At 36.7% G+C, this 14,339-nt stretch overlaps 1 protein-coding gene across 1 annotated transcript; it reads left to right on the top strand.

Moving 5' to 3' along the window:
- Positions 1–917: 917 nt before the first annotated feature.
- On the top strand, positions 918–11,514 carry LOC113098427 (EH domain-containing protein 4-like). The gene is made up of 6 exons (XM_026263493.1): positions 918–1,147; positions 2,509–2,685; positions 4,787–4,884; positions 7,774–8,186; positions 9,643–9,807; positions 10,452–11,514. The coding sequence occupies exons 1-6, from the start codon at positions 918–920 to the stop codon at positions 11,010–11,012; spliced, it is 1,644 nt and encodes a 547-aa protein (XP_026119278.1). The 3' UTR covers positions 11,013–11,514.
- Positions 11,515–14,339: the final 2,825 nt, after the last annotated feature.

Here is a 14,339-nt window from a genome sequence, read left to right on the forward strand (position 1 = left end):
AATATCTATAATTAATACCTGACACCAATAACAAAAAAAAAAAGAATAGGAATATGTAAAAGGCCTAAACAATAATTTACACTTAATTAATAACATTAGTTTTTTTTAAGAATCTTTGATAGCATTGATAGAATTGGAAATAAACTATTCAGAGCTTTAAAAAGTAATTATTTAGATCCATCCTAGCTTGAACAGTTAGGGACAACAATAAAACACTGTAAATTCATTGCTGGCCACTAGGTGTCGTAAATGTACAAGCCTGATTACTGTCCACTGTCTGTCTCACGGGAGCTCACGGGGAATTTCGGTCACTGAGGAACAACGTACAAGCGACTACGTAAGCAGGATCTATACAAAACGTATATACTGTTAAAACGTGTACTTGCATTTTCAAAAAAATAGTAGTAAAACACTTATTTAAAATATCCGGCGGCGCTTTGTCAAACAATTTATATTACGCGTATGCTTATGTATTGTGGGGCGACTTTGAGAAAGCATTTCATTTCTCAAAATGCGGTTTTCGGTTTTCGCCATGTCAGCTACTTTGTTCCTATCCTTCTCTATTTCACATAAAACAACTAGCAGTCAGCAGTGCTACAGATTCCCTGCACCCTAATAACAACCCGCCCTCAGCAGCGCGAGCTCACCAGTGTGCAGCCCGCACGTCACTCCAGCTCATGAATATTCAAACAAGCGTCGTGAGAAAGAGCGCGTCACATAAAAGGATACAGGTGAGGTCACAGCGACACACGCGCGCACACAGCTGGACAATCCACGCTTAGACCAGGAGACGGGGTAGTGTCAATACTACAGCAAATAAAGAAGAAGAAAACAACAACACTGGGACCGTTTTAAATTCCTCAAGTATAAAAAGGGAACTAAGGTTGCATCACATATAAAAGAGCTCTGCGAGGAACATGTTCACTTGGGTAAATAAGGAGCAGGGTGGAAGGAACAAGGAGGGAGACATGTTTCAAACGGTGACTGAAGGACTTCAGGATCTCTATGATAAAAAACTCCTGCCTTTGGAGGAGACCTACCTTTTCCATGACTTCCACTCACCGGCGCTGGAGGAGGCGGACTTCCATAACAAACCCATGGTGCTGCTGGTCGGACAGTATTCCACAGGAAAGACCACTTTCATCAGGTAATGCATCGCTTTTTTGACAGATAGGTGTGTCAGCAAAACACTTAGTATACTCAACTGGAAGCGTTCTTAACTTGAATGAATTGTAATGTCTAGTAACTCAAGAAACGCATGACAAAATTATTATTATACTATTAGACACAACTATAGTTATTAAGACTTTTTTATTATTGTTTATTTTTCATGTATTTAGTTTATTTGTATTTAGTTTCTCAAGCAACAGCGTGTACACGTTAAGTATAGTACAGTCACCTCTTTGTGGAGGCTGCCAACCCTGGCAAGGCTCTGTGTAGAAACAGCTTATGTCACCTCACATAGTCCATTCATCTGAGAAGAAATGCAGAAGGCTGGAGAGTATGCAACTCATAAAAGCATCATTATTCTTTTTATTGGCTTTTCACTGTAGGTAAATACCGTCCAGCTTTGATGTCTCTGCTGTTGCTCATCAGGTCCTGTAGACAGTCTCTGAATGAATGAGGAAATACATATGCAACTGGCTTATATTAAATCAGCCATTCATAATGTAAAATATAAGCTCATAATTGAAAATGGTGGATATTTAAGGATGTTCAAACACTGTATTAAAGTTGGGTAAAGTATATAACCCCTGTGAATGGAATGAAGCTGAGATTAGGAAGCTCCTCACTATGCGCGCTGATTGTTTGACAGCTTAAAGAAACGATACGCGTTACATTCTATTAGATGTGTGTGTGTACCACTGATCTATAATAGAGAACATGCACAGATTCTGGAAAATCAATGGCAGTGTGAATGAACCAGAATCAAACGATCCAGGGACACATTATTTATGTATTTTCCGGAATCTCTCTGTGAAAGAGGCTTTTGAGTGCTAGAGGCAAGTTTTTTTTTTCACCTCCTAAAATGTTTTTCATATTCCTTTAATTAAACATTTGCACAAGGGAGTAATCCAACTATATTAAACAATGTTAATTTATATGTCTGATTTATAGTCATATTAAATTTTTATTAGATTTTAATGACAAGCCATGTGTTTCTTTGCTTGGAAACCTTTGACACGTTCTCATCCCCTGGCAGGATGTGCTTGGGATCTGAGCTATCGCTAGGAATTTACAGGAAGAGGGAGACTGATGAATACGTCTGTTTTCACATTCTAGCATTTGTCCAAGGGTTAAGGGCCACTGTTTAGCTTTGATCCTTGATCAACTTGAGTGTTTATTTAACTGCACAGTGTCTCAACCCTAAAGGCTATTGGGTAATATCCCTTTAGTTTTAATTCTTACCCAAACATGACATTTTTGCTTGTGTGTGCTGTCCAATGATCATGCCATTCCCGTTCACTAAGTAGTTGTTTTTTAATACTTAACCTCTCCCTCCTGCAGGTATCTTCTGGAGCAAGATTTTCCAGGGATGCGAATTGGCCCCGAACCAACGACAGATGGATTCATAGCTGTAATGTATAATGAGAATGAGGGAATTGTTCCTGGAAACGCTTTGGTCGTGGACCCAAAGAAACCTTTCCGCAAACTCAATGCTTTTGGAAATGCCTTCTTAAATAGGTAAATATCAAGGGCCCAATCCCTACCCTTTAGATTTAAGTTTCAAAGATTGTGGCTGTAGTATTTCAGTCAAGTGTCTGAAAACATGTTCTTTCTCTGAGTCTCTTTGCTTGCTCAAAAGATTTCAATCTTGGCATATTTAAAGGGAAGTTGAACCAAAAATGGAAATGGTTGCCAATACTCACCCTCATGTTGTTTCAAACTGAAGACTGTCATTAATCTTTGACTGTTGTTCTTTGAAACACAAATAAAGATATTTTTAATGAAAAATGGGGTTTATCTCCCTCTACTGAAAATCCATTCCACCTAAATATTGATGCTTTAAAGAGTTCTCAAAAGTAATCTATATGAATCAAATGGTTCTAATGGTTCAAATGGTTCAAAGTCTAATAATTTTTAATAATAAAGTTTTTTTTGCATGAAAAAAGCACATCTGAGTGTCGGTTTATCAATTTTTGGGTAAACTAACCCTTCAACACCTCTGAGAAAGTAAAATGGGGCTAAATCAATTGATAACACCATATTCCAGTGTTCTGTCAAGCTTGAGCCAGGAAAATAATTGTTATTAGACATCATTTCATGCAGAAGGGAATTCTAGAATGTGGGCACATATTCTTATTTGCTACTTTATGTTACACATGTGTCTCTTTCCCAGGCCATTGCCAAACAAGGACTATCCATTATATTGCTCTGGCAATGGTATAGGATAAGGAAATTTGTCTGGAATGGCCTAAGTACAGATTAACATTTACAAAAGAACATGCATTCACTAAATACACATTATGTCACAATGCTTTGTAGTTTTGCAGTTGTCACTTTACATTCCATTAGGGTCACATGTTTGTCTACCCAGCTCATCGTGCGGCTCATTCATTTCTTCCTTTCATCCCACGCAGCCTGCTTTTCTATTGCAGGCAAATATTTTTCCAAAGAAAGTGTCTCAAAACTGTGTAAAGGGGCTTGGTCACTTCTCCTTTTACTTAACTATAGCTGTTGCATGAGCTTCCACCACTTTAATGTTTATTTTAAGTACCTAGATAGCTAAACAAAGGTTTATTTTCTAGTTTGCTGGATATTTATGTGAAGGGGAAATTGGGTATTACTTATTTGACAGTGACAGGTCAAAGGACCACTTGACAGAGCACATCTCCTCTCCTCCAGAGGAACCTCAAAACAATGCACTTTGTTTCCTGTGGAGCCTGTCGTGCGTCATGTGATGGCACATTTGGGAACAGCAGTTTCTTTTTCTTAATCTCTCATCACTTTTATCTACTGGCTTTTTTGAAAAAATAAAATGCATGTGTAATTTTCTTGAAAATGAAACTTGGTCGAATGCTTCTTCCTCATTTCTCAGCAAGTCCTTCTGCTTTGCAGCTGCCAGGTGATGTTTGCTTACAGATGTTGCAATTTCCTCTAAGGATTTATTTTAAAAAGACACACTCAAATTCACTTGAGAGAGTATTGCAATCTTAACATCACTATAATATTCTCTCCCTGAAGATTTCTAGATATAAAGTTAAAGAATAGTTTGTCACATTATAAATGTTTTATACATTTGTTTAATGCCATTGTCCCAGGGTTGTGGAGTAATTTACTACTGTCCAATAGGTCCTCCACCTCAATCAACAACTCATTTGTTATCTTTGGACTTGATTGCATGTTCTGGATGGATGCATATTTTTTATTTTTCATTTCTTTTTTTATACAAAGCTTGTCTGTGTTAATATGAGGTCACATTAGCAAAATATTGGCAAACTTTTCTGAGCAAAAAAAAAATTCCACTGTCAGTAGTTCTGCAAAATTTTGGAGAGCAATGGTAAATGTGACTAAACATTTATATATTGTTAGTAAGTCCAGTTTAATCTGAAGTTCGGTGTATAGCTTGTTAGTCTCCTTTTGTGTTTTATAAAGTGACTAACTTATTTGGTAACAATTTGTGGTAAGCTTTATTCTCGCATCGTTAAAAATATTTAAAGAGAAAATGTCTCAGCTGTTATATTTTCCCATGACTCGGATCAAATCAGTCAAGCGACAAATGTAGTGATCCCAGCATTTCCGGTGATAACATGAGCTGATGAACTGTCTCCATCTGTCTTGTCAGGTTCATCTGCTCACAAATGCCCAACCAAGTTCTACAGAGCATCAGCATCATTGATACGCCGGGGATTTTGTCTGGCGAGAAGCAGCGCATAAGCAGAGGTCAGTGGCTGCAGTCAGTGTTTACTGTACAGGAGGATGTTCACTCTAGTCTTTGTAGTGTCTTTTAGCTAGTCCATCCTGTATTGTATGACAAACAATGACCGGGAGTTGCAATGGGATATCAAATGACAAAAGGGACACCATCAAATATACCCCATTCTTCTTTGACAGTCTTTTCGAGGGCTCCTCCAAAGATGTTTATTAGAGAAAAGCTGGTTGTTGAGGTAAAACTAGTTATGACTGGATGCTTAATGTCACATGACCAAAACAATGTAAATTCTGCGGTTTAGCCTTGGCAGAATTCTTCTTCCTGGAGTCTCTTTGTTTATTTCCCATTGAAAATAGATTGGGTGTGATGCGTTAGATAAGACAGGCTGGTTCACTTCCTGGAGGACTGAAGCTCATGTTCCCAGTATAAGGAACAATCATAATGCTTTAGTCATTAGTTTTCATTTGAGTCACCAGATCTGGCCTGTTTCATTGTAAATTTCCTCTGTTGTTTCCGTCCCTGTCTCCCAATACATGACAGCAGCAGACCTGCTGGAAACCGTGATGAGTCTGGTGTTGCCGAAGTCAACATTTCTCACTTTCTTTTCTCTCATTTCAAAAGCATGAGTGTAACTTTCCAAATACACTTCAGGGTTTACGTCAGCATTCTGGTAATTTAACATGTAGCGGGTATTTATGTGTTACTGGGTCATCAGTTAACAAAACAAGCTGCTACATGCCTTATTTCACATATTTTGTTTATTTTCTATTTTAACTAAGAAGGCAGAGCACGTCTGAGAGGTGGCCAAGCAATTTTTAACAGTTGTGAGATATGCCTGTTCATGCTGTAGAAGTGTTATCTGTGAAATGCATGGCAGCAGAGGTACAGCGCGGGAATACGCAGGCCCAGAGAGTCTGCACACTACAGATTAGGCCTGGTGAACAGCATAAATGTAGAACAGCACAAATGTACGGCCGCAGCTTCGGCCATAAGGGATAAAACACATGGGCGTTCCTCATCTGTTCCTGCTTTAGCTCCACTCAGCTAAGGTTGCATTCCTCTTACGTTAGCGTCTCTGACAGATCTCACAATGCACCACCGAACATGTGCATCAATCATATTTCATTTCTAATATGACTATGAATGTTCAAAATTGGAAAATTACTGAATTTTACAGCCAGACATTTGTGTTGTACCTGGTTTAAATTTTTCCAATCTCTAGATTTTGTAAATGAGTGCAACATATTTATATTTAGGCTGCTTTTTATAAAAGTGATTTAAATAATTATAAAAAATAATCTGGTAAGTTGACAACTTTATATTCTACAACCATCTATATTTTTTTTCGACAATTTTAAACTGTATTGTTGATTCTTATAATTAAAATGCATGACGTTTAGACTGTTTGTACTTTTAAAAAAGTATTCATCACCGTAGGATCAGTTAAATTGAACTGTGGAAAAATTTATAAAAAATTGTTAAAAGAAATTGTTACTAGTTATAGGACCCAAGACATAGAGGGTCATAGATTTTAATGGAACAGCATTGATGGTTCCCAAACTCTAAGCACTGAGCTCCTCCTTAGTAAAATCTTGGCAGAGCTTTTTGCTAAATTTTTATAGCTATGTGTAATCCATGCCATTGTTGTTGGAGTGGCGTCATTTCCTCACAACTGTTAGGTGGTTGGATAAGCTGGATCTCACTGCTTTAAAATCTGAATTCATCAACATGTGCACTGGTTTATAATGCACTACATGAAAATGAGGGGCAGATGTGATTTCCCTGTCCCTACAAGGTTCTTATGATCGTGACAGATCAGTGACCTGTGCACTTTATGTCCTCCTTTCTTTCTATACCTTTTTCTTCTAGCTACAGAAAGAAACGTGTGACCATTATCAATGCATGACAAGGACAGTTAAACATTTTTTTCCAGTCATGAAATACCAATTTCAAATTAACTGTGTGTGTGTAATGTTTCCACAATGAGTGTTTTAAATATTAAGTTTGGTCTTGGATCTTTGTATTTTATTTTTTTATTAAAGTTCATTGGGCATAGAAAAGCATCACCCCCTTTAAAATAATCACATTTTGTTGCTTTGCAGTCTGAAATGAAGACATGTTTTTTTGTTTAATCCAACTGTATTTACTCAGTTAAACTTATAACATCCAAATGAAAAATAGTAATAACAACGTCATAAACAAAATGTAAAAATACATTAACTGCTGTTATTAGGATGGTGATAGTTGATTGTTTGCTTCAGTTGCACTACAGAAATGCTCCAGAAAAGCTCTTTTCAGGCTGAACTAATCAAAATGACCACAGCTGATCACAGTTAAAAGTCAAATGGCTCTGTGTGCCATTTCACTACACCAGCTTTCACCAACAACTTTTTTATGACATGTCTGTGTTCGATGTTATAAGTTGTCCTGAGTAAATACAGCTGGATAAAACAAAAACTTTGTCAGTCTTTTTGCAAAGCAACAAAATGTGATTATTTTAAAGAGGGGAGATGCTTTTCTGTATAATACAGGTTTATTAATTATATAATTTTTGTCTGTATTCATATTTATTATATACCGTATTATAATAGGGTTTCCAAGACTAGGGTTTGCGAGTTGAAAAGAAAAATTAATTAAAATAAAAAAATCATAACAATATGAAATATTTTATATGCCGCTGTTACCATTAGCCAACAATCTACTTCAGAGATTTTGGCTAACAAAAAAAGTTTGAGAATACTATATTATAAATTTTTTGTATTGTGTTATGTTGTTTTACTATTGTATATGTCTCTGTGGTGTGTACTGAATGAAGTGCACTCCGTTTATTTTCCCTTATATGGAGGGTTATGAAGAACTAAGCTGATTATTTCTGTTCTATTGACATGTTTCCCCCACAGGCTATGATTTCTCTGAGGTACTGCGCTGGTTTGGAGAGCGAGTGGACCGTATCATTCTCCTCTTTGACGCCCATAAGCTAGACATATCTGATGAATTTTCTCAAGCGATCAAAGCTTTCCGTGGGCAAGATGACAAAATCCGCGTGGTACTGAACAAGGCCGATCAGGTGGACACTCAGCAGCTAATGCGGGTTTATGGTGCGCTGATGTGGTCGCTGGGGAAGGTGATCAATACTCCAGAGGTGGTGCGGGTCTATCTCGGCTCTTTTTGGGGCAAACCTCTTCAAAATGCAGACAACCGGCGTCTGTTTGAAGCCGAAACACAAGATCTCTTCAAAGACATCCAGAGTTTGCCTCGCAACGCTGCCCTGCGAAAGCTGAATGACCTCATCAAAAGAGCTCGTCTTGCTAAGGTAAGGGTTTAATGTCACAGCTTAGAAGTCCACACACTTAGCCATGCATTTTTATGCTTTGAAAAAGTTGTCAAGTGCTATTTATATTATTGTAGTATAGTTATTATTGAATGTACAAAACATTGAATATTAAGCCTAAGATCTATTGTATCATGTTATTATTTCTATTATGTTTATTTACTTATATTTATATTTTAGTTGATATTAATTAATTATAAACAGTTTTATTTATGGAGATATTTATGCATCATACACTTACACATATTTGATATTAATATATTTAGTGTGGATGTATTAATATAATTTATAAACAATTATAAATTTTTAAGATCTTAAATTGTCAATAATACCTTGCTGCTTTTCAACCTTTCCAGCATCACTGCTCATCGTCTGTTATTTTGTCTTTGGTTTGACCTTAGTTCAACTACTATTGTTTTCGACTGAGTACCCTGAATGAACTTTCCCCCATTCAACACAACCTGGTTGCGCCTTAACACTTAAATATGAACATAAACAATTCACTCATGGAACCAAGACAGAAAGTGCGTCTTATCTCTTCCGCAATATTTTCCAAACACATCCAGCAAACAGGAATCCTGTAGCCCTGTGCCTGTCTTCCTGTAGTGGTGAAGCTATGTGAAGCTGTTAAATGCCTTCTCCTGGAAAAGCCCAGAAAAATCCCTTTCCATGGTTTAAAGGAATGTGTGTGTAACAGTCTTTAAGAGAGCACACCTCTTATTTTTCCTAACCTCTCCACCGCACTCAGACTCGCCACTTGTCATGTTTACGCCTTTCCTGTCCTCATCGAGCAGCCAATCATCATTCAAAGTAATAAACATGGCTTAAAAGGGAAAGGCCCAGCCTTAATCTGGATCTGTCGTGGTGTACGGCCTCTATATTGCGAAAAAAGTTTGAATAAATACAGACGTTTTTGAATTATCCTTTTGGCAAGAGCATTTCCAAGGTGTAAACACACAGCTGGTGTTTGATTATGTAACCAGCCTAGAGTAACAGGAGGTAGATGTCATGTGGGAAAATATGTCTATAGTATAATAATAGTGATATAAAAAAAAATAAATGATGTAACATATAGCACGCACACAAAAAACACATTGCATTGTGATTATCATTTGAGGTCTTGAATTACTTCCACTGGCATGTAGAACTTAGTTGTTGTTGTTTTATTTACTTATGCTGTATGCCATAAATTAGCCTTTGTTTTAAATAGTAATTAGGTTTGTGTCTTAAATATATATATTAAATGTAAGGTTATTATATATATATGTATTTATTATAACAAATAAGTTAATAATAAATATTATTAAGAACATTTTCAAAATGTTCTTTTTTATATCAGTATGTTATATGTGGGCCCAGTATACATTATTCCATGAACACAGTTTCACCATACCTCCTCATGAACTAACTGACTACAATCTGCTGTGTGTGTTTGCAGGTGCATGCTTATATCATCAGCTACTTAAAGAAGGAAATGCCCTCCCTGTTTGGAAAAGAGAAGAAAAAGGAGGAGCTGATTGCCCACCTGCCTGAGATCTATCAGATTCTGCAGAGAGAGCACCACATCTCACCTGGAGATTTCCCTAATGTCATTAAAATGCAGGTGAGACTTGGTCTGTGTCTATGGAACATGGGCAAATATTAGATATTATATTATGGCATCTACACATGTTTACAAGCTAAACAAAACTAACCAGGATGTTTATTTAGAGAGACACGTTTTATGTAGCTATGAATAACATTTCCAACAACTGCTGGTTCTTCGAATAATGGTGCAGATGTAGGAGGATTCCAGGCTGTAGATCGAAGGAAGGTTTGTTTTGTACAGTGTGTTAGTGCTATGGTTGAGTCCCTGCAGGGGCTGCTTGAGTCCCAGCACTGCTATTGTCTGAGGAGCAGACAGTCTGTACTTTTACTTTCTTTTGTTCTTGACTGAGGATGTATACCCAGCATGACTCTCCACAGACTCTAGCCCCATCTAGTCAGCAGACAGATTCCAGGCAGCACTTGAAAGATAAAAGCCATTCTCTGAATAGACTGTAGGCGACATTGATTAACTCCAGAATCAAATCACTGAAATAACCACGTCAGTACTTGGATGCCTCATTTGTTTAACACATTATACAAAATGAATAATGTAACAAAAAATATAACCCAGTGTGTATCGGCTGTTTGTGCTATATTATGACACACTTTAATTTGACATTAAAATGTCTCCCTCTGTCACTCACATCTGCTAACATGCAGGAGCAACTGCAACACTACGACTTCAGCAAGTTTCCTTCTTTGAAGGTGAAGTTGATTGAATCTGTGGACAGAATGTTGTCCACCAAGATCTCAAGTCTGTTGAACATGATCCGAGAGGAAGAAAGCAAACAGCCTGCTCAGATGGTAAAGGGTGGAGCCTTTGAGGACTCGTCCGACGGGCCTTTTGGCCACCTCACCTATGGTGAGGGTATCAGTGCAGGGGCTGATACTGAGGACTGGATCGTGAGTCGCGACAAACATCGCTACGATGAAATCTTCTACACACTGATGCCTGTCAATGGGAAGGTAACAGGCATCAATGCCAAGAAGGAGATGATGAATTCTCGTCTGCCCAACACTGTACTGGGAAAGATCTGGAAGCTGGCAGACTGTGATAAGGACGGCATGCTGGATGATGAAGAATTTGCTCTTGCTCAGCATCTCATTAAAATCAAACTGGAGGGATTTGAGATCCCTACAGAGCTACCAAATCACCTAATACCTCCATCGCACAGGAAGAACCCCACTGCGGACATCTTGTACAACCACCAGGAGGATTGATCACATGCAAGTCTGTATATTTATCAGCCAGCTGCTAGTACAAAGTGGCCTTTGAATATTGAAGTCTTACTTCATTGAACGGGATGAAGTTTTAATAGTTAAGCCATCTATCATCTTCAGCAGTGCTGTTAAAATAAGATGTGTGACTTGAACATGTCTAAGATTGAGTATGTTTTTATATAAGTGCACTGATTCAGTGTTAAAGAACAATATATTCATATTTTTGATAGCCATACAAATATAAATTACAGCCCATATAATTTGGATTGCTTCTAAATCCCTGACCTTGTTATTTCAACTTGTGCTTGCAGATTGTGAAAATTCATTGCTTTCAATGTTATATTACATTTCATATCAAATAACAATTTCGGTTAAGTATGCATAACAGCAGCCAAACAAATACCCATACGTGACACACTATCACAGAAGCACTGACAGAAGTATCATTCATTTCACTTTCTGACAGAGTGTGAATATCTATTAAATTAATTTTGAAACGCAATATAGTGTTTTTTTTTTTACTTTAATCTTTTCCTTGAATGTACACTTTAGTATGAACTGAAAAATAAATACTATAGACAGGGTTTTTGTGGATCTTTAAAAATCGTAAATTTTGTTGTAGTCTATTAAATTTAAAGGGTTAGTTCACCCAAAAATCTAAATTATGTCATTAATGACTCACCCTCATGTCGTTCCAAACCAGTAAGACCTCTGTTTATCTTCAGAACACAGTTTAAGATATTTTAGATTTAGTCTGAGAGCTTTCTGTCCCTCCATTGAAACTATGTGTACGGTATACTGTCCATGTCCAGAAAGGTAATAAAAACATCATCAAAGTAGTCCATGTGACATCAGAGGGTCAGTTAGAATTTGTTGAAGCATCGAAAATACATTTTGGTCCAAAAATAACAAAAACTAGGACTTTATTCAGCATTGTCTTCTCTTTAGTGTCTGTTGTGAGACCGTTCAAAACACAACAGTGTAGTGATATCTGGTTCGCGAACGAATCATTAGATGTAACCGGATCTTCTTGAACCAGTTCACCAAATCGAACTGAATCGTTTGAAATGGTTTGCGTCTCCAATAAGCATTAATCCACAAATGACTTAAGCAGTTAATTTTTTTTAATGTGGCTGACACTCCCTCTGAGTTCAAACAAACCAATATCCCGAAGTAATTCATTTACTCAAACAGTACACTGACTGAACTGCTGTGAAGAGAGAACTGAAGTTGAACACAGAGGCGAGCCAGATAACGAACGAACGATTGACTATTAATGACATCATTTAGATTTTTGGGTGAACTAACCCCTTTAAGGACATAAGAAGTCTTAAATGTTCCAAGCAATTTTTTGTTATGATTTCAAGAGGTCTTAAATTTGTGGACGGTAACACTAGAATTGCGATATGGTTGAATGTGATGATTAAACTTCAAAAGGCTTTGATTTTATAAAATAAAAACCACTGTATTTCTGCCGTTTCAAAAGCGCATCCTGCTGGCAGAGAATTAACAATTTCAATAAGCCGTTCTGTTGTTTTTGTTCAGACCAATGTGAAAATCAACCCATTTTTTTATGCAGCAAACACACAGTTGTAAATTTGAACTAGTGTTTTGACAAAAAGATAATGCATTATAAAACAACAATAAAAGTACATTTCTATGTTTAATAATATGATTTATAAAAAAAATTAATTAGTGTAATAACTGATCCTTTTGACTCATCCCTTTTCTTAAAAATGGATTAAAGACTTTCTCTCACTGACTACGTTTACATGCAGCCAATAACCCGTTCAAAACCGGGATATTAGCAATAACCCGGTCGCGCACGGCCATGTGAACACCGGCAAAAACCCGGATATGCTCATATCCCGGTTTTTCTTACGTCAAGACGCTAACCGTGCGTCGCCGTTTACATCGGGATATTGGCGACTGATTACACATTCGATGTATACAGGAGTAACTCTCTCTGCTCACGCAAGTAAACGGGTTATCCCGAATTTTTCAGGAACCCAAATAGTGACCTTAACCCGACCATAACCCGAATTTTAACAGCTTGTAAACGTAGTCACTGAGTGTTAAATTTTAAATTAAGACTCTGATCTACACAAATAGACATTTATAAGAGCATTATACTGAACAGCACTAAGTTTTGCCAGGGTATTGCAAAAATATTCTACAGTTTCAGTATATAGGAGAGTACCGAGCTCCTTCCTTCCTGGGGATTTTTTTTTTTTTTTTTGAGAGCGAGATTAGCATCTAGGCTGCCAACTCTATTTTGTCTTCTAATTATACAAAGACTTATTTTTTTTTTAAATACAATATTAATGTTTATGTTATTTAACACAAAATATCAATGATAATGACAGTAAAAGAAAACACTGAATTAAACATTTACGTTTATAATTCTGAGTTGCAAATAACTTCTGTTGTATGAAGAAACATTATGAAACTCCTTTATGCTGTATATACATTTATACTGATGAATGTAATTATGTATGTTATACAATGTCACTATAACCATATGTACATTTGAACAAGATCAGAGTTGGATTACATGAATCACACTAACTATTTGACACAAGGCCATCTCTTATGGCTTTTAAACATGAAAAATCATTGTGTTCGTGCGCAGGTGAAATTACGATTACTGTAAAATGTGATTTAAAGTCATTCTGTACAAATTTCCCAGACACTTAAGCATATATAGGTGTCTGATGGTGCTTCCTATACTTTAATGAGCTTTTGACATGTAAAACCTTCAGTCCTCTGTTAATATGTAATTTGCAAAATTTCTATAACTTTTTAAATGAAATAAGGGAATGTAATAAATGTTTCGCTTTCAAATTAAAATTGTTTCTCCAACACTTTATTTAGAAATTCACAATCATAGTAAACTTGAATGTGTACTGAGTCTTTTCTGAATCACAGTAGTTTTGTCATTTTCAATTTTAACCCTGAATCAGTTGGCATACAACTAGCATGGGCCTATAGAGAGGTGTATGCTGCTGAATTAAAAATGAAATACTGAATATGTCTGAAACCCATTACTCCTGATGTAGCACATTGTCAGGTGAGTGAGAATTACCCTCCCTTTCATTTCATTACAACAGCGTCAAAGTTCAGTACGGTTCCTTAACACTGATCGGTCTTAAAGAGGATTTATCAGATTATACTCAAATCATGAATTCTTGCCTATGATGAAAGTCTGTGACTAGCACTAACTGTGCTTAAGTGCTGAAAACAAACCTTGACAAAGGGTAAGTGAAATCGAAATAGAATAACATGGATATAAAATATATTTCTATATTATAATAGCACCATTACTTT

The sequence above is a fragment of the Carassius auratus genome, unplaced genomic scaffold (genome assembly GCF_003368295.1).
Source record: "Carassius auratus strain Wakin unplaced genomic scaffold, ASM336829v1 scaf_tig00216558, whole genome shotgun sequence".
NCBI lineage: Eukaryota > Metazoa > Chordata > Actinopteri > Cypriniformes > Cyprinidae > Carassius > Carassius auratus.

Coding starts and splice junctions, on each gene's coding strand:
- LOC113098427 (XM_026263493.1), top strand. CDS start 918: ATGTTCACTTGGGTAAATAAGGAGCAGGGTGGAAGGAACAAGGAGGGA. Junction 2,686..4,786: donor GGAAATGCCTTCTTAAATAG/GTAAATATCAAG, acceptor CTGTCTTGTCAG/GTTCATCTGCTCACAAATGC. Junction 9,808..10,451: donor CTAATGTCATTAAAATGCAG/GTGAGACTTGGT, acceptor GCTAACATGCAG/GAGCAACTGCAACACTACGA.